Source organism: Cornus florida, unplaced genomic scaffold (assembly GCF_030987335.1).
Source record: "Cornus florida cultivar Cherokee Brave unplaced genomic scaffold, ASM3098733v1 CherokeeBrave_3.0.0_Hap2_Chr11, whole genome shotgun sequence".
NCBI lineage: Eukaryota > Viridiplantae > Streptophyta > Magnoliopsida > Cornales > Cornaceae > Cornus > Cornus florida.
The window spans coordinates 22,289,864-22,316,945 of NW_026775581.1; the positions used below are offsets into that span (position 1 = coordinate 22,289,864).

At 35.3% G+C, this 27,082-nt stretch overlaps 1 protein-coding gene and 1 long non-coding RNA gene across 2 annotated transcripts in view; one reads left to right on the plus strand and one right to left on the minus strand.

Moving 5' to 3' along the window:
- The window catches only part of LOC132285155 (protein ROOT HAIR DEFECTIVE 3 homolog 2-like), a 52,542-nt gene extending 25,745 nt beyond the window's left edge, over nt 1–26,797 (minus strand). Inside the window, exons 1-14 of the mRNA XM_059787325.1 lie at nt 26,503–26,797; nt 23,002–23,068; nt 22,759–22,861; nt 22,403–22,473; nt 21,470–21,533; nt 21,328–21,393; nt 21,153–21,200; nt 20,957–21,019; nt 20,821–20,877; nt 19,893–20,051; nt 19,698–19,766; nt 19,515–19,606; nt 16,324–16,402; nt 15,072–15,237 (exon numbers count right to left, since the gene is read on the minus strand). Of these exons, the coding sequence (XP_059643308.1) occupies nt 15,072–15,237; nt 16,324–16,402; nt 19,515–19,606; nt 19,698–19,766; nt 19,893–20,051; nt 20,821–20,877; nt 20,957–21,019; nt 21,153–21,200; nt 21,328–21,393; nt 21,470–21,533; nt 22,403–22,473; nt 22,759–22,861; nt 23,002–23,068; nt 26,503–26,656 (1,258 nt within the window). The 5' untranslated portion in view covers nt 26,657–26,797. The remainder of the gene's footprint in view (nt 1–15,071; nt 15,238–16,323; nt 16,403–19,514; nt 19,607–19,697; nt 19,767–19,892; nt 20,052–20,820; nt 20,878–20,956; nt 21,020–21,152; nt 21,201–21,327; nt 21,394–21,469; nt 21,534–22,402; nt 22,474–22,758; nt 22,862–23,001; nt 23,069–26,502) is intronic.
- LOC132285156 (uncharacterized) lies at nt 17,219–18,967 on the plus strand. Its single transcript, XR_009472450.1, has 2 exons — nt 17,219–17,752; nt 18,732–18,967. It is a non-coding gene; the product is annotated as an uncharacterized LOC132285156 (long non-coding RNA).
- Nucleotides 26,798–27,082: the final 285 nt, after the last annotated feature.

Genomic DNA, 27,082 nt, shown 5'->3' on the forward strand with positions numbered 1-27,082 from the left:
TTCTTGCCTATTTGCACTGACTTTACTTCAGAGCAGTTAGTGAGACTTTACATTACAGAGATTGTGAAGTTGCATCGCATTCCGTTGTCTATTATATCGGACAGGGATTCGAGCTTTGTGTCAGGATTTTGGAAGAGTTTTCAGCAGGCTTTGGGTATAAAGTTACATCTTAGTATTGCTTATCATCCTCAGACTGATGGACAGACTGAAAGGGTTAATTAGATCATGGAAGATATGCTTCGTTCATGTGTTCTTGGTTTAAAGGGCCACTGGGGGAATTATTTGCCACTTGTAGAGTTTGCATATAATAATAGTTTCTAGAAGACTATTGGTATGGTACCATTTGAGGCATTATACGGCTGACTGTGTCGATCGCCTGCTTATTGGATGGAGGTTGGCGAGAGCAGATTTTTGGGTCCTGAGTTCATTAAGGATACTTCTGAAAAGATTGCTCTTATTAGGGATCACATGCGTACTGGCCAGAGTCGGCAGAAGAATTACGCAGATCGTCATACTCGTGCATTGGAGTTTCAGATTGGGGATCAAGTTTTACTCAAGGTATCTCCTTTGAAAGGAGTACTGCACTTTGGGACGAAAGGGAAGTTGTCACCGCGTTTTGTCGATCCATTCATGATTACGGATCAAGTTGGTACTGTAGCTTATCGGTTGGCACTTTTAGATAATTTGGATTGCATACACAATGTGTTCCATGTTTCCATGTTGCGAAAATTTCTGCGAGATGAGGATTGGTATCAACATATCGATGTTGGGGAGATTGAGTTCTAGCCGGATGCAACATATTTGGAGCCACCGTGTCATATTGTCGACTGTCGGGATCAAATCCTTCGTAATAAGGTTATCCCTTTAGTACATGTTTAGTAGAGTCATCACAATGCAGCTGAGTTTACTTAGGAACGGGAGGATGTCATTCACTCACAAATTCCTAAAATAATGGAAGAAGGTAAGAGCGAATTCTGAGGACGGAATTCCTTTCATTAGGGGGGAAGAATGTAATATCCCTAATTTTAAAATGATAGTCTCGGCATTTTAATTAATGTTTTATTGCATTTTTGTTTGTTGATTTGATTATTTGCCTAATTGTTTAATTGTCTAATTTAATTATATGTTTAATTTTATTATATGCTTAAGTGGAATTTCTTTATATGTTTAAATTGTTTTATTTTGCTAATTGAATTATTATATGTTTGTGTGGCATTTTTTTTAACTATATGTTTGCGGTGATTAAATGTTTAATATTTAAATTCGTGTCATTAGTTTTTATATGTTAGTTGTAATTTAGGGTTTTGTTTTATTTATAAAATCACAGGATTTAGTTTATTTATGAAATCACGGGATTTATTTTAGCCGACTTATAATTAGTGGGGAATTAGAATTAGGTTTTCATTGAGGCCTATATATATATAAGTTATGGGTCTGCAAGGGTTTTAGAACCCTTTTTCCCGTAACTGAGGAGGCAGAGAGAAAGAGCAGAGAGAGAATTTGAGAGATAAACAGAGAGGTTTAAGGAGGATGGGATGGATTCTGGGTTGAACCAAGAGCAACGGAGGTGTGGAACAGCAGTTTAGAAGGTGGTTGGAAAACTCAGAGACGGAGGGTTAAGGTTTTGAACAAAAACCTAAAAGCAAGTCTCTATTCTAACTCTTTTCCTTAAACCTGTGTTCTGTGCATGCCTAGGTAAACTCCAGGGGTTTAATTAATGCTAAAACATATCTGTGATGCATGTTTAAACTATAATTAGCTTTGTTGAATTAAACTGATTGGAGAATTTTTAAACTTTTAGCTGTTTCCTGCAGTATTTGATTTTAAGCCTTGTTTAATTGAGATCGTTGATGCATGTGGATATCGTATAAATAATCTAGGATGTTAAATGAACACTAGAACAAGTATTTAAAACATGATAGAGGCCCTAGGTATCGCTGTAGGTAAGGAAGACGAAGCAGAAAAGGTTTACGGCTTCAGGGAGTGAGAGAGCAGGCTCCCAAAAGGAGGGAGACAGCTCCCTTATTAATGGAGCTGACTCCAAGGAGTGTGGAGCTGGCTCCCAGCTCCACAGAGCCAGCTCCCAAGGGTAGGGAGCGGCTCCCAAGTGAATGGAGTAGGCTCTTAACTGGTGAGATCTTACTCTCTCCCAGAAACGCATATTCAGCTGTTTAGGGGGCTATTTGGGCTGTCCGGAGTATTTTTAATCCGTTTAAATTGCACTGAAGGATGTAATTAACTATGATGGACCTATGAAAATTTTATGAAGTATTATCACATTAGTCTATTAAAGAATGAAGCAACATGAAGATAAAGAAAAGCCTACATGTTGAGTACTGTTTGTTAAGTTGTTTGTTTACTGAAACTTAACGAATCTTTTACATATGATTTAATAATATTTAATCATGTTTCAACAGTGTTATAAGGGTAATGGAATACTGGTAATTAACTAGGCTTGGATTGGATTACATTGATATTTAATTTGTTATAAACGATATCAATCTATGGACTGTTTGGAGGATTTAATTGCTTACTATAATTCTAACAATCTATGTATGTATAATTAAATAGTTTTAATCATGTTTAAGCACTGAAATAAGCATCATTGACTAACTGAAACTTTAGTATGCTTATATGGAGTTAATTGATGTTTTAACTGTTTAGATTGCATCAATTGTTGGATTTATGGATTGTTATGAAATTTACGTTAAAGAATTTCACTATAATGTGTTCAATAACGATTTTGATTATCATTATATTGTTTTGGATTATAATTGATGAACTACTTGTACTGTGTTGTCAATTATTGGATTCGTTGTGTGTGTATTCACCGGTATGAGACGGTGGCATACTAAGGAGAGATTAGTTCAAAACACTAAGTCCAACCTATTCTAGAATAAATTGGATTAACTATAAAAGTTAAGTCCTACTTATATATGTGTATATGCGTATGGGACGGTGGCATATTAGGGACGACTTAGTTCAAAACGCTAAGACCTACCTACTCTAGGGATGAATTAGTTCAAAACACTAAATCTTACCTATATTGTAATAAGATGGATTAACTATAAAAGTTAAGTCCTACTTATATATATGTTAAGTCAATAAACATTTGAATGACATAACTTGAATGGAATTTTATATATATATCTTTATGGTTCCGTGATATGAGCTTGCGTCTCAGGATCATGGTTAGAGTGCGTATATCACATTGGATGGATCAGTGGACCTAGTTGCTGCTCCCTGGTAGGTCTAGGTATACATGACCACGTTACGTGCGATTTGCATGTTACCTTCTATTCAATCTAAGACTACACTATAGTTTAGTGAGCGTCCTATAGTGTGTATTTATATATATATGGACTACTTTAGTTATTTTGAGCTATCTAGGATGTATCTGTGTATCGGGTTTTTGTATGGATTGTAGTTGGATAGAACTTGTATGTGGGCCTGACCCACTCTTATTTTTCAAGTATTCGCAAGTTCCAGGCTTAAAGCTTGATTGTGCCAAGCAGATACAGATACTCACTCCTCCGACTATGTAGGACTGCTTTCCATGTTTAGCTTTGTATTTTTATTTCAGTTGGTTCCTTTTCAGTTAGGGATTTGGATAGGGGTCCACTAGATGGATTCCCGAGTTGTACAGATATTGGAAAGTTTGGAATTTATATTAATTTATAAATTTTGAGGATTATATTTTAGAATTCTTTTCAACATATTAGTTATTTCTTTAATTCATTCTGTATTCTGTGCTTTTTTACATATTAATTGTTTGTTATCCCTCGAATCTGTGCTTGGACTTGATCACACATGGCTCTAGAATCTAGGGGTATAACATTAGTCAATTCAAAGGTATCAACCATAGAGTATTATAGGTTTGGGCAGCTTGGATTTTAAGAATGGAATATTAAAATAACAATAACATTTTTGAAAAATAAGAAGCTTGGAGCTGCATGTTACACGAATAATAGAGAAAGTGTGATTCAGTAATATTGATACAAATTCCATAATTCATTTGTGCATTACTATTTCATTTCCTTTAACTGGGAATCCATCAGATTTACTAGAAAAAAGAATCCATCAATGCTTAAACGTGTGAGCTACATATAGAAGACAACAATAGATTTTTGCATCTTATATGATCTTTAATATGAGCACAGCTCTCCTTATAATGTATTGGAGCTACTTAGCTTGTTAAAGCTTCATAACTCTTCTGGATGGGCTAAGCAAAATTCCAATGATAACATTCTATAGGAACCTTAACATTTTATACATTTCGCACCAAATTTAAAGATAAGAGCCTCTTACCCCCTTCCCTCCTCTCCCCCTTCCCTCCCCTCCTTTCTTTGTTTAAGAGGGTTGGAGTAGGGGGAATTTAGTTATGAAGGGCCCAAATGATTATAATGCTAAGTATTTGTTAGCAAATAAGATAGCCATGATTTATGGGATGACTTACCATATTAGTAGAGATTTATGCTATAGAATAAGCAATAGAATATGCCATGATTTGATTTAGATTTTACTTTATTTTCTTTATTGTAATATGAGCATGTGCTCTTTTTTTATCTATAAATACTAGAGTTTTGAATGAGTGACTCATCTCATTCAAGCCTTTACACAATTCTTAACTTTTTTCTTCTTTTTATATTTTTCTTGGTATCAGAGTTAACATCTTTTCACACCTTTTAGCAACCTTGTGTAATACTCCTAATTTTAAAAAGATAGTCCTGGTATTTTATTAAATTATTTAAGTGCATTAATATTGGTTTAATTGTTTATTTGTGCTTATTATTAGAATTAATTGTTATTATTTGACTTCTTTGACTTAAATTGAATTACTTGTTATTATTTAAATTATTTAACTTATTTGAATTATTTGAGTTATTTAATTTAGTTGATTATTTGTTTTTTTATTTGTCATTAAGTGGTTTATTATAATTATTTAATTATGTAAATAAGTTAAATGAGTTTTTTTTTTTTTTTTTTTTTGTAATACGTTAATTACTTAGGGTTTTCTTTTAGAAGTCACGTATATGTAGCCGACATAGATTATAACTTAGGTTTTGTTCTATGGGCCGACTAGGATTTAATTAGGGTTTTGCCTCTAATTATACATGGACTGGGGTTTTGTTTTAGCACATATATATAGAACAGTACGTCTGCTAGGGTTGGAAAAACCCTATTCATGTATTAGAGAAATAGATAGAAACAGAGATAGGTTGTGAGGAAAACAGAGCAACTTTGGTGAAGGTTTCGGCTGTGGATTAAGGGTTGAACCTAAGAGAAGGGAAGGCTGAGCAGTAGGATGTTGAGTTGATGGTAAACGAACGTCGTCAAAAAGTTTACGAAAACGACGATAAGGTTTTGATTCCAAAACCACATAGGCAAGTTCTTTTCTTTTTCTCTCCCATTGGCCTGTGTTCTGTGCACCTAGATAGTCTCTAGGGTTTAATTGATCATTAACTGGAACTTACATATTTATTATACGTTATATTAATGATCTGTATGCATTGAATCAATTCTGTTACAGTTCTTGCAAGTCTGGGTTTCAATTTGTTCTTTAAGCATGTTAAATCGGTAGTAGTTTTAATCACTGAAATTAATTCCAACTATTGTAAACAAACCATTGGGATGCTACTGGGTATAAATAAGACTCTTAGGTTCAATATTAAAGAGGAATAGAGGAGTTGGAATGGCCGGAGACGGAGCAAATGGGCTGAAACGGAGCAAAACTGGACTAGAGGCTCTCAGAGAGGGAGAGAACCGGCTCCATGGAAGTGGGAGCTAGCTCCCACACCCTTAGAGTTAGCTCCAAGAGGTGTGGAGCTGGCTCCATGCATTAGGGAGCCTGCTCCCAAGTTTATGGAGCAGGCTCTCTCAATTTTTCACTTTCTAGAATTTTTTTGACGCACTGTTTGATACTGTTTCAGCGTCTGAACTGTTTCGATTGGTTTTAGGACTTCACAGGGGGATTAAGTATTTAATTTTGGGTGTTATTAAGACCTCTAATTGAATAAGTTTTATCTCTAAGTTAATGGGACAAATAGTATAAAATTAAACCACTTTTTATGCTGTTAATGATTAAAAATCTTATTTTGAATGCATGATAGGGTCATTTATTTATTAGATTTGATCTATGCAATGCTCTGGATATTAATTGTTGAAATATTAAACCATTTTCTGCAATTACATGGATTAACGCTTAGATTTTAATTGCTAAAATATTAAACACTATTCTGCAATTATCTGGATTATGGTTTTGGACTGTAAATTGCTGAACTATTATTTATGTTTTGTAATTTACATGGATGTTGAGGATTGTATGCACCGGTATGGGATGGTGGCATACTGGGGATGGTTTAGCTCAAAACACTAAGACCTAACCTATTGGAATAAAGGAATGGATTATAAAATATTGAATCCTAATTATATTTAAGTCAGATCAACTGACTAAGTTGAATGACTTCCTGGATTGGTTGTTTGTAGTTAAGTTATATCAACTGAATAAGTTGAGTGACTAGCTGGATTATAAATTATATGTCAGATCAATGAACAATTGAATGACATACTTTGGTTTTGGACGGACTTTAATTTTATATTTGTGATACCACGAGATGAGCTTGAGTCTCAGACTCATTGGTTAGGATGTGTATATGCAGTGGATGCGTAGCTGGCTATGATAGGTTGAGGTGTACCTTGTTAGGTCTGGGTACTCATGCCTACCTTTAGGTGCGATTTTGTATGTTGCCTTCTATTCAGGTTGAGACTCCTATGTATTCTACTGAATGTCCCTTAATGTGGATATATATATATACATATTTATGGACTAAATAGATATTGTGAGTTATCTAGTGTGTATATGCGTATCGGGTCACTGTATGGATTGCAGTTAGATTAAAACTTGTTCGTGGGCCTGACCTACTCTTATATTTTTCAGGTATCGGATGGTTCCAGTCTTAGGCTTGATCATGCTAAGTAGAGACTATCATTCACTCTACCGACGACGTAGGATTTCATTATATGTTTTAGTTTTGGTTTTATTTCCAGTTCTTCTATGTTTAGTTTGGATTTGATTTAGGGGTCCACTAGATGGATTCCCGAGTTATACTCTTGGAAGTTTTGAAGAGTCGGATTTTATAAATCTGTAATTTTGAAGGATTTTATATTTAGTATTTCTTTCAGCTTCATTATTTAAATTCTTAAATCTTTTTATATTCTATGTTCGTTTTAAAATATTAATTATTTGATATTCCCTTGAGTTTGAGCTTTGGCCTGATCAACCCGTGTCTAAGATCCGAGGGGTATCACACCTTGATACTTGTGCAACAGTCGTCTTAGGTTGTTTGTGACTTTGTGTGATGTTGCCCACACATGTTTTTCTGTATTCCTATTTTGTGATCGAAAACATGTATTTTTAAGTTTTACAATTTATTTTTTACTCTTCTAGGGTTAGATAAATTAGGATCATTGGTCTCCAACACCTAGAGAGGGCTTGGGTAAAAAATTTTGAGTCTATAGAGAGGTTCTAGATATTAAGAAGGAAGTTGTCCGTCAATATGTAAGCGGGCAGCGCTCCTTAAAAAAAGTCTGTATTTGCACTTTTCGGGAATGGTCCGAGGAGACATTGTTATTGTTATGGTCTGAGGAGACCCTTTGATTTATTAACAGAATTTGTGGTGTTTTTGGAGTTATTTATTGTCGTATGTTAGATTATAGTAGATTTAGGGTCCTCGACTGTTAATTTACTTGGCTCAATTTTTGTGGATGGTGATGCTATTTTTTCTACCAACTCATCAGAAAATCCAGGACTTCAAATCACCACAGTGAAGTTGGATGGCTCCAACTATTTGATTTGGGCACAGTCTGCCAAGATGTTTATTGGTGGCAAAGGCAAGATTGACTATATTATTGGTTCTAAGAAAGAGCCATTTGAGTCAGAGAAGGCATATCCTCATTGGTTTGCAGATAACGCTATGGTTATGTATTGGCTAATCAATTTGATGCAGCCAAACATAGCCATTGGCTATATGTTTATGAAGACTGCTAAGTAGATCTGGGATTTAGCTCAACACACTTATTCTTAGAGGCAGAATAATGCACGAATTTTTCAGTTGGGGCGAGACATCACCAGGATTTTTCAAGGTGACTTGATAATTTTAGGTTACATCGCCAAGCTTCGTGCTATTTAGGAGGAGATGTTATATTATGATTCCTTCCACTCTTAAAAGGATCCAGATGATGCAGTTTTATATGTAGGGATTATGGAGGAGAATCTAGTGTTTCAGTTACTTGCAGGGTTGAAGAACGAGTTTGATTACACTCGTGTTCATTTATTGGGCTTATCTTCATTCCCTACTATTGAGGATGCGCATTCCCATGTGTTGTCAGATAAGAGCCGTCAAAGTCATCCATTAGGTGTTGCTTCTGTTAATCATTCTGCTATTGCATTTTGGGTTCCTAACCTTTCAGGAACTGCACCATCCCAGTTAGTTCAGAGTTCTACCACCGGTTCTTCTCTGGGACGACAACGTGGGAGATGTGACCATTGTTGAAAAATTAGTCACATAAAATCTCGTTGTTATGCACTACATGGATACCCACTATAACAGAAACAACAGTCTCGTTCCCCTGCACATTCTGTTACACAACCAGTCTCGTTGTCAACTCCTGACAACTCTGCCTCTACATCGTTTGTCATATTTAGCTTGACTCAAGCTAATTTGGACAAATTCAAATAATTATTCAAATGAAATGGAGGCATCATCTTAGCCAACCTCCACTTATGCCCACTCAGGTACTATTGTGTTTACACATAGTGTATCTGCATCCTCGATACCATGGATCATTGATTCTGGTGCTTCAGACAGCATGACTGATATATCTTTATTCTTCCAATCTTATAGTATCTGCTCTGGCCATTGTAAGGTATGCCTTGCAAATGGCTCTCCATCTTCCTGTGCTGGGAAAGGTCACATATCAGTTACTCTTTCTTTAACTTTGTTAAATGAACTTCATGTTCCATAGTTGACTACAAATGTTATTTCTGATAGTAGCATTACTAAACAATTAAATTGTAGTGCAACGTTTTTTCCCACTCACTTTACTTTTTCGGATCTGGTATAGAAACGGACGATTAGCAGTGGGCGTGAAGTGGATGGCCTATACCTGTTGGATGTTCCATTATCACCTCAAGCACTTTTAGTTTCATTATCTAACTCTGTTTCATCTAATAAAGCTCAACTTATGTGTTGGCACATGCGTTTAAGACATATTTCTTTCGGTTATTTAAAATATTTGTTTCCTTCCTTATTTTGTAACATGACAGTTTCAGATTTATCCTGTGAGCGTATCGCCTAGCTAAACATGTTTGTTCCAATTATCCTACCAGTAGTAATAAATCTATTTTAACACCTTTTGATCGTGTTCATTCAGATGTGTGGGGTCCTTGCCCAGTTACTTCTTGTAATACCCCTAATTTTAAAAGGATTGTCTCTGTATTTATTTAATTGTTTTAATTTCAATTTATTTGATTAATTGTTTATATGGCTAATTATTTAATTAATTTAATTGCTTAAGTTTTTATTTGAAATGAATTGTTTAATAGATTTTTGTGTGCTAAATGATGAGTGTTAAATTGGTTGAATGTTAGGTGCTTACTTGTAATTTTTGGTTACGAATTAAATGATTTAAATGGTTGTTTTTATTTTGTTCTATTTTATTTTAATGGTTTTGGATAATAGGAATGGACTATCAAATTGAGTCACATGGACTACTTGAATACGAGGCTTAATGGGTACGGATATTACCAATGGAAAGTTATGCATATATATATATGGGTATATATGTATATAAGGAGATTATATTTTATTATAATTTTTATCAATTTATGTATATATATAATTATAAGTAATTGTATATATACTTATATGTCACGTAGTAGATATATTTATAGGTATTTATGTTTATTTTATTTTTCTTTTCTTTTTCCTTAAGTTAGCATAATTGGATTATAGGAAGGATTAGGGTTAGTTCATGCAGTATATATATATATAACTATATGTCTGCCAAAGGGTTTCATTAAAACCCCATTCACATAATAAGGAGGCAGAGAGTTGTGAGAGAATAGAGAGAGGAGGAAAGAAAGGATTGGCCAAAACCAAGGCTGAACCAAGGAGAGGAAGCAAAGCTGTTGTTCACAGGTTGAACCAAGGGCAACAGAGGAGTTAAAATCAGCCAAGAGTTACCGGAGAACTAAGAAGAAAAAGAGAGATTTCAATCCAAAATCTTAGAGACAAGTTTTGCTTCTATCCCCTTCCCTTCGACTTGTGTTCTATACATGCCTAGGATAACTCCAAGCTAATTAATTAAAATTAATAAACTATTTTCTATGCTAAATTTGATAAATTACAGCATGTATTTTGTGTTTATATAAACTGTTGGGTTTTGGAATTTCTTGTATGATTCTTGAATATTATTTTTTAAAATTATGCGTAAGAGGTTTAAATAATGTTTAGGGTTGTTCTGACTAAAAACAGTATCCTTAGTACCCTTAGCGGAAGAGGACGGAGTCACCGGAGCCGGAGAAGATGAACAACCCAGTTTTTACGTCGACCAGTTTTCATGAATCGATCGACGTCTGCACACTTTTCATCGACCGGTTTACATAAACCAGTCAACATCTATGTTTTTTGTCCACCGGTTTACATAAACCCGTTAACATTTGCGTTTTCCCATCAACATCTAGGGAAAAACATGTCGACCAATTTGCCCAGTGTAGGAATTTTTGGATTTTTCACTTAGGTTGTGTTTGGGGTTATTTTAATAACTCAGTGTGTCTAAAATTAGCCTAATAAATTACTGGTTGCATAATATACCTAAATATGCTAATTATGGGATTTAATTAACTTAAAAGTTAATTAGTGGATGTGGATGATATTAAACTATTTTAAATCAAATACTTGAAGTTAAATAGTTTAATTATGCTATGGAGGTTTAAGCAATCTATTTGAGATGCATGTTACTTTCTTATTGTGTAAATTAAATGCATGCTACTTAGAATTGTTATCTTTGCTTACTTATATGCAAGATTAGCTATATGATTTTTATCATGTCTTATTTCTGGATTTATTTGATGCATTACTTATTCTATTGCATCATTTATAGATTGTATGCATTTTATGCACCAGTATGGGATGGTGGCATATTAGGGACGGATTAACTAAAAACGTTAAATCCTACTTATTCATATATAATGGAGTAGATTAACTAAAATGTTAAATCCTACATATATTCATGTCAGGTCAACTTATTCAGTTGGATGGCATACCAGATATTTTATTTTATGTTTTAGGATGGATTATATATATATATATATATATAGTTATGAGACATGATATGAGCTTGAGTCTCAAGATCTATGGTAAGGGCGTGTATATTGTCAGGGATGTGTAGTTAGGTATAGTGTAGTTGTGTGCCCTGGTAGGTCTAAGTACTCATGCCCATTATATGTGCGTTTTGTATGTTGCCTACTATTCAGGTTGAGACAACCCTATAGTCTAGTGAATTATTATTTTTCAGGTGGTCGACAGTTCCAGTCTTAACGCTTGATTGTGCCGAGCATAGATAGTTATTCACTCTTTCGATTCTATGTAGGACTCTTCTGCATGTTTTAGTTTTGGATTTTATTTCAGTTTCAGTTAAGGCATTATTAGGGGTTCATTCGATGGATTCCCAAGTTGTAATGATATTCGAGGATTTGGATATTTATTTTGGAGGCTTAATTATTATTTAACTTAAGGATTTATTTTAGTTTTCATTCTATTTATTTATTTATTCTTATTCTTTTTGTACTCAATGCTTGTTAAATACTTTAATTATTTGATATTTTCCTCATGTTTGGGCTTGGGCCTGATCAACCCATGTCTTGGAATCGAGGGGTATCACACTGCTAGCCTTAGATTTCGATATTTTGTATTGCTAATTAACGATCATAGTCATGTTACATGGGTTTATTTTATAAAAACTAAAAATGAGGTGTACACCATTTTTAAAAAATTTATGACAATGGTTCAAACTCAATATGGTCGTACCATTAAAAAATTCAAATCTAACCTAGGTGCGGCGTACACTTATAGGGAGGTATAGCGGTTATGTACAGAATTTGGGACTGAGCATCAGATGTCTAATGTTAAATCCTTCAACATAATGGCCATTCTGAGAGAAAGAATCGCCACATCCTTGACTTAGCCAGAGCAATCTGCATTGGCATGAATGTTCCCCAGTTATTTTGGAAAGATGCAGTTCTTAAAGCTGTCTACATCATTAATAGAACTCCTTCTAGGGTTCCTAATTTTGTAGCCCCACTCTCAATCTTATCTTCTTTTCTTTCTTTTTTTTTATTCCTCCGCAAGTCTTCGGGTGTGTGTGCTTTATTTAGTAGTTGGGGCAAACTTTTACAAAGCTTGACCCCAAGGCTTTGAAGTGTGTGTTTTTTTGGCTATTCTTACTCTCAAAAAGGTTATAGGAGTTACCATCCTCCCAGTAGTCGGCGGTTTATATCCATAGATGTTTCTTTCTTTGAGCATACACCATACTATAGTGATTCAGTTGGTTCTCAAAGTGAATGGTTCCTATTGAATAAAATTGATGATCACCTTCTTCCATCTTCAACTCCTGTACCTTTGCCTATTTCGTTTTCTATTATTCCTTTTCGTTATACTCCTCTAGCAGGGGGAATTATTCCTTTTCCACAGGTGTATAGTCGGAGACAATATGTATAAACTTCTACTCCCATAATCAATTGCCTTATACCTTTGGCACCAGCTCCGCCTTCTCAAGTTATTGCTTTGCTTGATGATCGCCCCATTACTCTTTGGAAAGGTAAACGTTCTTGTACTTTCCCTATTTATAATTTTGTTTTTTATTGTGTTCTCTCACCCTTCTATCAAAGTTTTCTTGTTTCTGTTGCCTCGGTTCCTCTTCCTTCTAGTGTTGCAGATGCATTAGCATAATCTTAATAGTATGATGCTATGACAGAAAAACTACAAGCACTTAAGAAAAATCATACTTGGGACATGGTTCCGCTTTGTATTAGACGAAAGGTTGTGGGTTACCGTTGGGTGTTTGCAGTTAAGCATAATATCTAGATAGGTCAATTGCTCGTTACAAGGACAGTTGGTTGCCAAGGGTTATGCTCAGACTTATGGCATAGATTATCAGGATACTTTTTCCCCTGTTACCAAGATGAATACCATTCGTGTATTATTTTTAGTTGCTACGATTCGATCTTGGCCTCTATTACAGTTAGATGTTAAGAATGCCTTTCTCAATGGTGATTTGTAGGAAGAGGTGTATATGGTTCCCCCTCCAGGCTTTTGTTCTCCTACTCGTTCTAGAATAGTCTATCATCTTCATCGTTCCCTGTATGGCCTTAAGTAGTCTCCTCAAGCTTGGTCTGATCACTTTGGCACTGCCATGCTCAAGTTTGGTTTCTATTAGAGCGCAGCTAATCACACCTTGTCCTTACATCATTTAGGTGATAAGACAATTGCCCTCATTGTGTATGTCGATGATATTGTTCTTACCGGAGATGATACTGCAGGAATTACTAAGGTTAAGAGCTATCTTGGCCGTCAGTTTGAGATTAAGGATCTTGGTCCCCTTCGGTACTTCTTGGGTATTGAGTTGGCTCATTCCAAGGCTAGTATTTCCATCTCTCAGCGCAAGTGGGTTCTTGACTTGTTTTCTATTTCTAGTCAGCTTGGCACTCGTCCTGCTAATACTCCGATTGAGTAGAATCATCAGTTGGCTGATTTTGAGGGGGAGTTATTGTCGGATGTTGGTAGTATCGACGACTTGTAGGGAAGTTCATCTATTTATCCATCACTCGACCTGACATTACTTATATTATGAGCGTCGTGAATTAATTCATGCACTCTCCCTGCACCCTTCACCTTGATGTAGCTATTCGGATCCTTCGTTACTTAAAATGGTGTCCGGGCCATGGTATTTTGTTTGCCAATCATAGTCACTTATATGTTGAGGCTTGGACAGATGTTGATTATGCAGGATCAGTTTTAGATAGGAGGTCAACTTCGGGCTATTGTACCATTATTGGTGGCAACTTGGTTACTTGGCGCAGTAACAAGCAGTATGTTGTCTCTCGATCTAATGCAGAGGCAGAGTATAGGGCTATGGCTCTTGGAGTATGTGAGTTGTTATGGCTGAAAACCTTGATGACAGACATGTTGTGAGTTGTTATGGCTGAAAACCTTGATGAAAGACGTGTTGTGAGTTGTTATGGCTGAAAACCTTGATAACAGATGTGTGCCTTCTAGTGTCACTTCCATTCTCACTTTACTGTGATAAGTCTGCCATTTGCATAGCAGCAAATCATGTTCAGCATGATAGGACTAAGCATATAGAGGTGGACCGTCACTTCATTCAAAAAAAGATCATCTTTGGTCAAATTTGTACTCCATTTGTCACACGCTTTTAGCAACATGCAGACATTCTTACAAAGGGCGTCAGTAAGATTGTGTTTGAGAGAGTGCATTATCCAAGTTGGGCATTTCAGATAACCACGCATAACTTGAGGGGGAGTGTTAGCATATATGATAGCCATGATTTATGAAATGACTTACCATATTAGTAGAGATTTGATTATTCTATAGAATATGCCATAGAATATGCTATGATTTGATTTAGATTTTATTTTATTTCATTTCTTATAATATGAGCATGTGCTCTTTTTAATTTATAAATACTAGAGTTGTGAATGATTGATTCATCTCATTCAAGTTTGTATACAATTCTTTTATATATATATATATATATATATTTCTTCTGTATTTGTGGTTATTAATTAAGTAAATTTGCACGAAGCAAAGGTTAATTGCGTTACCTTAGAATAGTTACACACAAAAGTAGCTTATAATTTATATGAAAGCAGTGTAGAATGCAAGAGCAAAAACCCTGTTGCAACAAGGTAGAAGCAAAACCAAATCAACCAATATAAAGTCCCAAGATAATTGCATGTGTGATTATCCACTATTTTATATATATTAGACTACCTTGACATCCCTGGTGGAACTCGTGCATACAAGACTGAGTACACATACGAACTGAAGCAGCAAACCCTTCTCCTCTGTGCAATGATTGTTCAAGTTCTGTCTTAAAACTTTCGAGCATTCCAGAACGTAAATGTCCCAACATGGTAATGTAAGCGGGATGCACTATCTGCACGATACATAAAAAAATGAGCATATGACAAAGATATATTGGTTTAAGGTGGTCCCAATGTGAAGCATACTAGTCTTCCTCACCAGTACAATGAGTGGCCTTCATTGCACATTACCAATTCATCATAGTAAATATCACTCACATTATTATCTCACAAATGCATTAAACAAAGATATGTATTCACTATTATAACATCGTAAACTACTATAAAATAAGGATAGCCACCCCAGCACCATTCGCTTCTCTACATCTCATAATGCCAAAAATATTTAGCAGAGATCCTTAAAAATTATCCCCCTCAACCCAAAAAAAAAAAAAAAAACACACACACACACACAAAATAAAATAAATGCAACCAAACAAGAAACAATCTATATGACCAGATTATCAAAATTATATATACTGAAATTGCTGCACTGCACGTGAATTAACATGCAGTTTTTTCAGTTTGTTTGCAACAGATATCATCTGCCTGGAAATTTATCAAGTCTGTAATGTTAACCACAAATGTGCAGAAAAAACTATATCGCAAACCATTGTTGGTTGATCCAATTAATCTCAATTATTGTGTTGGATATCTAAAGATATGGTGTAGTTCGAATTTCTTAGAGAAATTGTAAGATGACCTTTGCCTTGATGGAGCTCCTTGGTGTTAGCTACTAAACTAAGCAGCATAGGAAATATCTGGTAGTAAGTTCCAAAATCTGAACGATGTGAAAGCAAAAATGCTTGCTTCTAAAAGTAAGCTGGTGCTTACAGTTAGCACCAATGATTATAGCTAAATATTATAGGCCCCATTCACTTAAAAAAAAATTTTGGAAAGAAAATTTGCATCTTAGGTAGCTTAAGAAAGCGATCATCATATAATCATTATTCAAATTCATTAGTGTTTAACTTTTAGATGATTATATTTCCAATAGGTTAGACAGCCTGAGAAACAAACACACCAAATAAAAAATACATTAATATATTTTCTCCAAACCAGTTCCCGCAACAAAGCATTCCATGCCACTGCCACAACTTAATAAGGAATCTATTAATGACCTAAAAAACGTACTACGAAAATGACTAAAAAAATGTCACCTGTAACATTTTCGACTCCAATTCTCGTTGTTTTGCATTTCTCACGCCTTCATTAAAGTACATGGCCTCCAGTTCATATCTATAGAAAAGAATACGTAGAGTAAACAAGCAAGATCAAAGGGTCCAAATCAATTTAGTAAAGGAACATTATCTCAAAAAATAACCAACAAGAGGATTAGAGCAAAAAAATCAACATCTCCAATTTTGATTTCAGAAAAGTTCAAAAGGACAAAAACTGAAACAAGTACAATAGGTCTTAATTTTCACTTTCACTTGAGCTTTCCACCCCTAAAAGGCAGAACCAATACGAGAATAAGTTCTTGAGAAGCACAGAACCATTAATGATCATCAATTTTGCCTTGGTCCAAATCAAATGGGATTGGCCACATAAATTCTCTTCTTTTATTCTTTTCTACCATAAGTCATGCCTCCTAGAACACATGCCTGTTCAGTGGGACTTAAAGACGTCAAAGTTACCAGATTAAGAACCCCTAACATTTAGAATAATGTCAGGTATTCAATTTGCAAATTAAGCAAGCATTGCATGAAGTTTTGGAGCATAACTGAGATGATTATTTATTAATAAGACAATAGGATAAGTGAAAAAATAATAATAACTATGACAAAAGTAACATGTAAACAAACAAAAATAAATAAATATATGTGATGACTCGAAATTTTAGGATTTTAATTTAATTTATTTTATGAATTTTAGTGATGTTATTTAAATTTGGATTGGGGACTTACTAATTGGATATTCGGATATAATATTGCAATTTAGAAGAATTAAACTTGTGTTGGTTTAATCTTTTTGCATTTGTGTATACATATATATATATATATGAAAGGCATCATGCGGTGAACATAAGGCCAGTCGAAGTAGAAAGAAAAAGAAAGTTGAAATTGGTGATGGTGATGATGGGGCTCACATGAAATGATGTTTACGAAGTTTTGTTTTGTTGTATCGAGATATGTAATTTTTTTTTTTGCGGGTCCCACCAATATGATTTTGCACCCAAAAAGCTTTTGGCCTTTATTGTCTTCACGTGGGCTGAATTAGGGTGTTTTTAAGTTATGTCAGATGGAGATTTGAACTTAAACAAATGTAAAGATAAGGTAATAATGTGGTGGGATCCACTGATTGATATTTGGAGTAAAGTTTGTGGTGTTATGCTTTATGCACGTGGGTTGTTAGCAGATTTTGTGTGAAATTAGTGCCCTGCCTATATATTTAGTGTTTAAGACTTTGGTAAGAGAACAAAGAAGAGAAAAATTAGAGAAGATTGAGAGAGGGCCGAGATTGAGGATACAGAGTGAGTTGAGAGAGAGACGGAGAGGAGCCGAGAGTTGCAGAGAGGTCCGAGAGTCTACAGAGGAGGTCTTGGAGCTTGAGGTTATGATGATCTAGTGAGGAAATTTTTTTTTCAAAGTAGGGGTCTTTAATTTGTATTTTCTTGTTCCTTTGTGATTTAATTCTTGTTATTTGATGCTAACATGCTTAATTGAAATTAATTACTTCTAGAATGATTTTCTTGTGGGCGTAAAGTTCATGACTATATGTGTAATTGTTGATTTGTATAAAAAGCATGTTTCATTATTAATTTCTTTATATTGTGTTAATAAAATTACTAAAAATGATATCTGGAATCTTATGGAAATTTTCTTAGAATTATTGTAATTTCTTTATGTTATTGTGTTGACAAAATTACTAAAAATGATACATAGAAGTTTATGAAAATTTTCTTAGAATTATTGTAAAGTATGCTTAATATGTTAATTTTTCCATGCCTGTGATGCTTAATAATTTATTGAAAATTTTATGTGGAAGTATGTTAATTATGTGATAATAATTCTCTTCATTTTCATGGTATTAAAAAGACATGTGATCGGCACTTATAGCATGGGCATGAAAATGGGTACAATGATTTGATAAGAATGAAAAAGGGAATTTTTGGAGAAAATTTGATGAAACGGTTTTGAGAAAACCCGTTTGTCGCGGAGTTACCAAAGGGCCGGTGTGTTAATATAGCCTAGAGAGAACTAGGGAGATTGCCCTAGCGTGGTTGAGCTATCTGGACCCCAAATGACTCTGCGAAGGTACCAAAGGTCAGGACAGTAGCCAATCCTTCTCTCGTGTCGTTGCGGAGTCACCAAAGGGCGGGTTATATTAACAGTTTGTGAAGTGATGGAAGTTTTCTGAAAACGGGGAGTAACATGCATGGCATTGCATTCATGGAACGACATTCATTTGTTTTGAATTTGCAGATTTACATTGTATTTTTCCCGGTTTAGCATGACCCCTCTCCCTATTGTCCTATTCATTATTTGGGTTTACGGGATCACAAGAAGTACATCTTAGGCACTACCAACTAAGCTTTATGCTCACCCCATTATTTAACATTTTTCAGGGCCGGGAAAGAAAATAGTGGATGCTAAACCCTCTCAAGCATGAAGAGAACTAAAGATCTATTTTGATACATTTTGTGTTTTGGTTAAATTTTTGTAAAGTTTCAAATTATGGAAAAGAGTATTAATTTATTTTATCATGGCCATGTAACATAACTAAGGTACTTGACTATTTTTTTGGATGTAAATTGAGACTATGTAAATGCTTAAGTTGAATGGGATGACGATGATGGGCCAACTCGAGCAGGTTGTTGATGTGATAGTATTGGGGAATGTATTTTTTTTGTATTGTATGTTGGGACTGCTTGGATAAGTCTTGAAAGGGCAAGAAAGGCTATTGCATTTTTTTTATGAAGCAGTTTGTTGTAGGCCTCTTTTTAATAGAGGTCATGCTGAATTTTTTTTTATAAATGGTATCAGTTTAGGGTCGTTTTAATATAAGGAGACAATAACAATCAATTTGTAACCAATTCTACAGCTATATATTTTGAAGGGTCTTTTTAACTTCTGAAAGATGTCACAATATAATTGTCATATATATTTCTATAAACGGAAAAAAAGGTTCACCGGTTGCTTTCACTAAAAAGATTCTAAGCCTTTTGAATAATGAATAATCCATCTTATTTGAATGATGCAGTCATATAATAATAGATTAATGGTTCGTACATTTTATTGATAGTTCTTCAATTTTAAAAATGCCTTCAGATTAGAGAGGTCAGCAATGAAAACTTTCCTTGTTCAGGAAGATATTAATTTAATTTTATATAATAGGGACGAAAACTTACTCTGAAATATAGGTTTCTAAGATTGAGCTTAGCTTTTTCCCAAAACCTGATACGGGACCACCTTGAACCGCTTCCACCAGTTCTAACCAACCCTACATCAAATCAACAACTAAGCTTTGCCCAACAAATGATTTCTGGTAGACCAAAAGTAACACCAGAATGGAAGATTGATGCATAAAATACCTCATTGGTGTTCAAGCAACTGAGCTTCTCATTTGCGATTTCTTCACAACGAACAGTGGCAACCATGACCTGGTTATGTAAAAATAAAAAGGAATAAAGCAATACAAAAAAAGAATATTACAATAATAATAATAATAATAGTTGCCTAAGAAATCCAATAATTTCTTATCAAAACAGGGAGGAACAGAATGTAACCTTATGAGCAGGAAGGTCAAGATCCCTATTTTCTTTTATAACGTTCCATATCTGATGTGTACTGAAGGAAAATCCTGAGGCAGGGACAATACCCTGTCTATCCCCAGCAAGCCCTCCTGGAGCAATTGAATGGAAAAAACGCTGCCTCAGTTGAGCAACCTGTATTAACACACAAAAGATGTAAACCCATCTATAAATTATAGAGTAACATGGGTGAAAATGCATATATAGTAGAAGATAATGATTCCAAGCACCAATTTTGTAATTCGGTAAATATATCTATACCAGGCTTGTAATAAAAAAGATAATTGGCTCCAACATTTACAGGACAGAAGCACCCTTGTTTTTTGACATATACAACTATCCTCCTAAAGCGCGCTTATATCTTTCAATGGTGACCTTTTCCATTACCTACTTGAATTTTCTGATGGAATCTGAAGAAAGTTTTGAAGAGATTCTATAGGAATAATGCAAGAGAAGATGAATGTGATTGTGACATATAATCATAAAAAGCTGGTATAATTATACCACTAACTTATGGTTTATGTATTAAAATGAACTTCTGTTTCGGTGCTCTGATGATTGTGTCCAAAAGTCACTATACCGGTTCAAATCCATCAAGATGTTTTTATTTCTACTTAGGATTATTCATATTGCCAAAAAAATTATTGACGTGTAACTGACGAATGATCTCAGGACGTGGAGGTTTCTAAGTGATAGGCCACGTGATTTCTCAAAATTCTAACCTGAAGAGATTCCTATTTAAAGTTTGGTTCATCGCACATCAATTGCAGTTATATGGTGAGCTTATCCAGGACCAAAACAAAAAGCTGGAAGAATGCTTTTAAAGTTCTGAGAAATAAAAAATATGTGACAGCTAGTAAATAGTATGTAACTTTTAAAAAGCAGTTCATATTAGAGGGACTACCTGCTCTTTAAACTGATCTTCCTGATATTCAAAGCTGGATAAAGCAGTGACTTCCACCTTCAAGTCCAAGAAAGCTAAATCAGAGAGGAAAATTTCACACATACAGACACACACACCCACAGAGAGGATGTCTTGCATTGAAAAATTCACTCAGAGATGTGTCCTTGTGGGCATGAGGCTTAGACACCGTGTCCCATATCTGCAGGAACAATTATCCACAATAAGGCTAAAAGGACAAAAGATGCAAGCTAGAAAAAGGAAAAAGGAAGTAAACGACAACCTGAAGATTGGACTTGTTATGCACAAAAACAAGGAAATATGCACAAAAATACCTTCTGAATATCCTCCCTCAAAACAGGCTCCAAAATTTGAAGTGGGGTCTACATTGGCAGGTAGTCAAGAGAAGGTAATAAATCAAAACGAAAGAAATAAGGCAGCTTTTAAATAGCGGAGGACAAAGTAGATGGAACAACAACTTTCAGGAAAATGAACTGCTAAATTCCAAACCTTTGTTTTGTCACGTATTACGAAGAGAAGTGTAGTTTTGCGTGGGCTAAATAATCGCATCATAACCTGAAGGTTATAAAATAGACTGTCATAATTAGAAAACAACATGAGAAGGTCAACTTTAAAATAAACATGGGAGTACCTGAAATACTGTTTTCAAAAGAGGTTTGTTGGCAGCCTGCTCCCGACCAATATCATGGCACCACCTGTTATGCAATATTAGGCATTTTGTTGATACTTGAACTAACTCTTATACATGTATATATACCAAAAAAAATGGATATTACAGTCCATTAAGATCCAAGACACTTAGAAACTTTTTAGCTCATGATTAAATGGGATTAAAAACCAAATGCGATTATGTTGGACTAGACCAGTTTTGGATTCACTTGGCCTATGTTTGATATGAGGGAAGGAATAGAGAAGAGATGGACCATGTTCCCTTTGTTTGGTAGAGCCACCCCACCTCCCCTTTTCCTTTCTTTCCAAAAGGGACCTCCCTCCCTTTCTTTCTTTCCAAAAGGGAGGAATGTCCAACATCTTAACATAATCTGTCAAAAATGCATCGGATGAATGTCATACTTTTAATGGTAGAAATATATTAAACAAAATAAAATTTGAAATAACTTTCTGGGATGCATGTCTAAGCCGCTAGGGCCAACCATATATGCATTCTGGATAATCTGAACAGACCGATATTTTAGGGCTTGATTGGAGCTTCGGGTTCACATATCAGAAAGATAAGTTTGGTCCATTCCAGCATGAATCAGTAAGCTTACAGCATAAAATATTTATTCACTACAAATTTCCCGTTAAACTGCTTAATGAGTTATTTAAAAAGGGTCAAGCTGGACTGGGCAAATTTTAATAATCTTCTTTTGGGCAGGGAGTAGGCTTCCACATCCTGGTATGATCATGATTGGCCATACTTGAGTCCATGTTTCAATAACAATTTTGATCTCAACCTGGATCAGACTCGTGACCACTCTTGATTCCAACCATATATAGAGACGATTCTTAAGCCACAAGGCAGAAAAAAGTAGAAAAACATTATATGAAAAGATTGCAAGCTTACATATTTATTAGCACAATATCTGAAACTGCCAAAGCAAAGAGGGCACTTTGTTTCTCAAATGCCGTATCATCCTGAAATTAAAAAATTACCACGCCGAAGTATCAGATTAGAACAAGGTTTAAAATACTATACAAACGTCCGTACAAATTGCACGATCAGAAGATTCAGAACCCACCTGGATAAAGCAAGAAACATCATTTAAAGGTTTGTACGATTAAACTAAAGGCCAAAAGGGTAGAGATTACAAGTTTAAGGTAACCGCAACAGTCATTTTTCTGATCACAACAACTGAGCTCTACTTTTTCCAATTATTCCTTCTGGATAAAAGTAACAAAGATCAATACGAAGGCTGTTACCTCGCCCCTTTCCCTTCCATCAGTTCCCTCCAAATCCATGACAATTGTACAAGGTTCAATGTCGATACCCTTCGCTATCCAAATTCCCTTTGTTGTTTGATTTCTGTAACAGAATAACATATGTTGCATGTCTCTTGTATGGTTACGAGTGCAAGTAACAGCAAGAGAAACAACTGTATGACTAGAAAAAGATAAACTTGTCCTCCTCAATGTGATGCAAACAGACAGGCTGAAAAAACTAACCTTCCCCTGAATGCATCCATTTCCGTAAAATTGGTATTGAAAAGATGATTCAAAAGTGTGCTCTTCCCTGTTCAAAAAAAAATCCTTCTCAATGGTGCGAGTGTGGACATCACATATACGTACATTAATTTATGCACAACCAAAACATACTTAGATTGTATATTACCGTGAAAAAATAAAAGCAAAACATTTTTTTTAGAAGTACAAATATATTAAAAAGCATTCAAGAGGAGAACGCATCCCGAAAACTATATAAGGGCCGAAGCCAAAAAAGATAGCCTAAGGACCCAAGGAGCCCAAAGATTCAACAATCTCCGCTACAGATTTACAATTTCTCCCCATCACCCAACTAAAAGAGAGCTAATAATAATAAATTTCAAAGCCCCAATGGAAGATTTCTCTACATCAAAAGATTTTCTATTCCGCTCTTTCCAAATGCACCACCAAACACAAAAGGGGGCCGTCCTCCAAAAATCACGAACGCGGTCTCCCACTGAGCAGCCTCTCAAAGCATTAATCAAATCTCTCGAAGATCGAAGCATAACCCAATGGATGCCGAACAACCAAAAATAAGGTTCCAACAGCCTTGAGCAACATGGCAATGCAGGAGGAGGTTATCCACTAACTCCCCATCCCTCTTTACATATGCAACATCAGTTTACTGTAGCCTGTCTTCGTCAAAAGTTATCTATTGTCAAAATCTTGCCCCAAATTGCAGCCCAACAAAAAAAGCCACTCTAAGCTGAACCTTCGAAAGGCAAACCGATTCTAAGGGAAATTAGAACCAGAGAAGCAGTAAAACAAGGAGCAAACCTCAAACCTCCCCTGTAAGTTAACCCTTGTAAGCCATGTTCATTTAATCATCATACCTATAAGAAATGATTGGATAGTAGGAACCACCAACGGAAAAAAAAAAAGTGAAAAAAAAAGAGGTATAATCCACTTATTACAACTAGTCTCCCTCAATATTTAATCATCATTTTGGGTTGTCCTCTCCGTCTCTTACCTCTTATTACAACTAGTCTTCCTCATTTGATCAACGTGTTTCTAGGTTTATGATGTATGTGTCCAAACTAGTCTCTATAATTTTCTCACCAATGGGTGCTAGGGTTCTAATGTATGTGTCCAAACCCTATCTGTTCTTGTTTCTTTTTTAGAACCCAACATATCGCTCCATATAACATAGTTAGTCTACTAACAGCCCTATATAATTTTTCTTTTAGAATATGCTTTATTTATTTTATAACATAAAACAGACTAACTTATCACCATTTTGCCCACCCGGCTCTAATCCTACTAGCCATAACGCCATCTATTTCTCCATTTGTGTATTACTGATCCTAGATAACAGTAATTTTTTGGTCTTAAGTGTTATCATTACATTAGTAATGTTCGAATCTTTATTGAATATACACTTCATATACTTGGTTTTAGTTTGCTTGATCCTCAATCCTTTCGATTCTAAAACATTTCTCCACATTTCCAAATTTATTGCTAAGCTCTATTTAACGATATCCAAAGCACGATATCACCGGCAAGCGTCATGCACCATGGGATCTCGTTTTAAAATTCTTTTATTATCTCATCTAAGATAATTGCAAATAAATATGGGCTTGGCACCAATCCTTGGTTCAATCCAATGTTTATGAAAATCTCACTAGTGTAACCAAAAGTGGTATGAACTTTAGTTTGTGTATTCATATACATATCTTGGGTAATTTTATAATTTGCAAGGGAATTTGTTTTCTTTGTAGGCCCACCAAATTATATCTCCTGGAACTCTTCTAAAGATCAAATTCATTTTTGAATGTTTACCAAACGCGACTCAACTCAACAAAGCCTCTCCTACAAAAGGGTACAAAACAAAATCAATACTACGATAGTATATATTTGTATGGGTCGCGTGCGATTTACACCCATATGGTATCGACATAGTACGTATGACCCTCCATTGTTTGTTCACCTTCCCTATACATTAAAAATAGTGCGGATTAATACCTTTTGACGGTTTCCTCTATTGAAAAGTATCAAATCTACAAAAAGACTAAAATAATCCTCTATCTATGATTTAAAAATAATAATATAATAACATCAAATGAGAAAAACAAAGAACCCTATGTCAAAACCACGTCATTTCAAGTTACGGCATATTCACAATCTCTTCTGTCGCCTTAGTTTACACACTTGCACTCTCTCTCTCTCTCTCTCTCTCTCTCTCTCTCTACAACACAGAGGGCTCAATAGTCGTGATAAGGCCATCAAGGTCACACCAATTAACAGAAGATTCGGGAACGAATCGCCTCCTTCGAGTTACAGATGCAGAGCCGGTGTTCGCCGGAATGTCAACCTTGCCGGAGAAAGCATAAGTCCGCAGCAAAATCGGATCTTGACGAACTCTAGGGAGAGGGAGTTGGCTTGGGAGAGGATGAAATCTACGACGTCGTGATATTTGGGGTTTGGGTGGGCGGTGTTAATTCGGAGGTATGCAGAAGTTGGGTCGGAGCTGATTGAAGTGTTCTTGATGACTTATTTATATATTATACATACATATATATATATATATATAGTATATAAATATAAGTATTTCATGATGAGTCATGGTAATTTTATTTTATTTAATTTTTTTTATTTGAAATTGGTGTGCAATTGAACAGAGGCAAATAAAGCTATTGCTCCTTCAATCGCACTCTCTGGAAACCATTGTGGAACATGGAAATCTCTTATAATTTTGGGGGAATCGTCCCTACCCAGAAACGACGGGGACAGCTCCGGGAATGGGCAAGACGGGAGTGGAAGCGGTACGGCTTAGTTCCGTCGTATCCTTGTAAACATCGTTCACTCCTGTTGATAAGTCGTGAATTTCTTCTGTACTACTCACATATGCTTCTTCGGACACTTTTCCACCAAATGATCAATTCTCTGGCACCTATTCCAAACTTGATAGCACAATCCCAACCCATTAACATCAATTTCACCATTGATTCAGGAAAGATATATATATATATAAGCTTAAGGGCACTTTTGGTAAAAAGAAGGGTAATTTTGGTAATAGGGGAAAATTCTGACAGAAGGTGCTTAGTTGCACATTTTTATATTTAATATGAATTTATATAAACAAATTAAGTTATAGAGGTGTAATTCGTACAAATTAAACTACATGAGCGTCTCTTAGACTTTCCCCTATTTGTATATATGGAACACTATTGAGTCAACTCAGCTATATGCCCACATAAATGCACGGAAAAACATTAAAAATGACCACGATCTAAAACCCAAACTCTGAGCAGACATGCTTAACGCAAAGAAAATGGTCCTTAGAATTATAAACCTCGTAACTAAAGACCCAAGTTCATTGTTTTTTTTTCCCTCCCTTTGTTTTTTGGTGGTAGGCAACTAGAAACCCAAGCTCTTGTACACGACTGAACGTTGAAGGAGCTCAATTCAAGTAAACATACAAGTAAGTCGATTAGAAAGTAGCAAGTAATAGAGCAAACCACATACCACTGCTTTGTGGACCCATGATTGCGACGACCGCATAGGAAAGACCACACTCGGCGAGCTTCACAGTCTTCATGAAACTTTGGAGACCGACGACATTGAAATTGCCATGTCCGTCAATCAATTGCGTGGCACAGCAATCTTCTAGTCCAACCATGACTAATATATATACACAGATACACAGAGACACACTAACAAAGTGTATATATAGGAATTGCAAAGAAGCTAGGGCGAGAAAACAGAGAGAGAGAGAGTACAAGGTACAAACAAGGAGTTGTTGTCTCTTGTTATCAGAGAAAGGAAAGCCTCGTTATATATATATAGTTCTCCAACCAATTCCAAAAAGAAAAAAACTCGGGTTATTCTAACTTCCCCCGCACTCAATCTGCCTCATTTCGTACCACTCCCGCACTCTTAGGCTAAAACTTCAACTTGGGTTATTCTTCTTCTTTTATTGTCTCTCTCCTCGTCTGAGTATCCATAGAATTACCCAATAAAATTTATAGAAGTTGTATTGTCTACCAGTGTCTTTCAAACATGGCGATAATTCATAGGGTAAATGAAAAATATATATAGATATTAA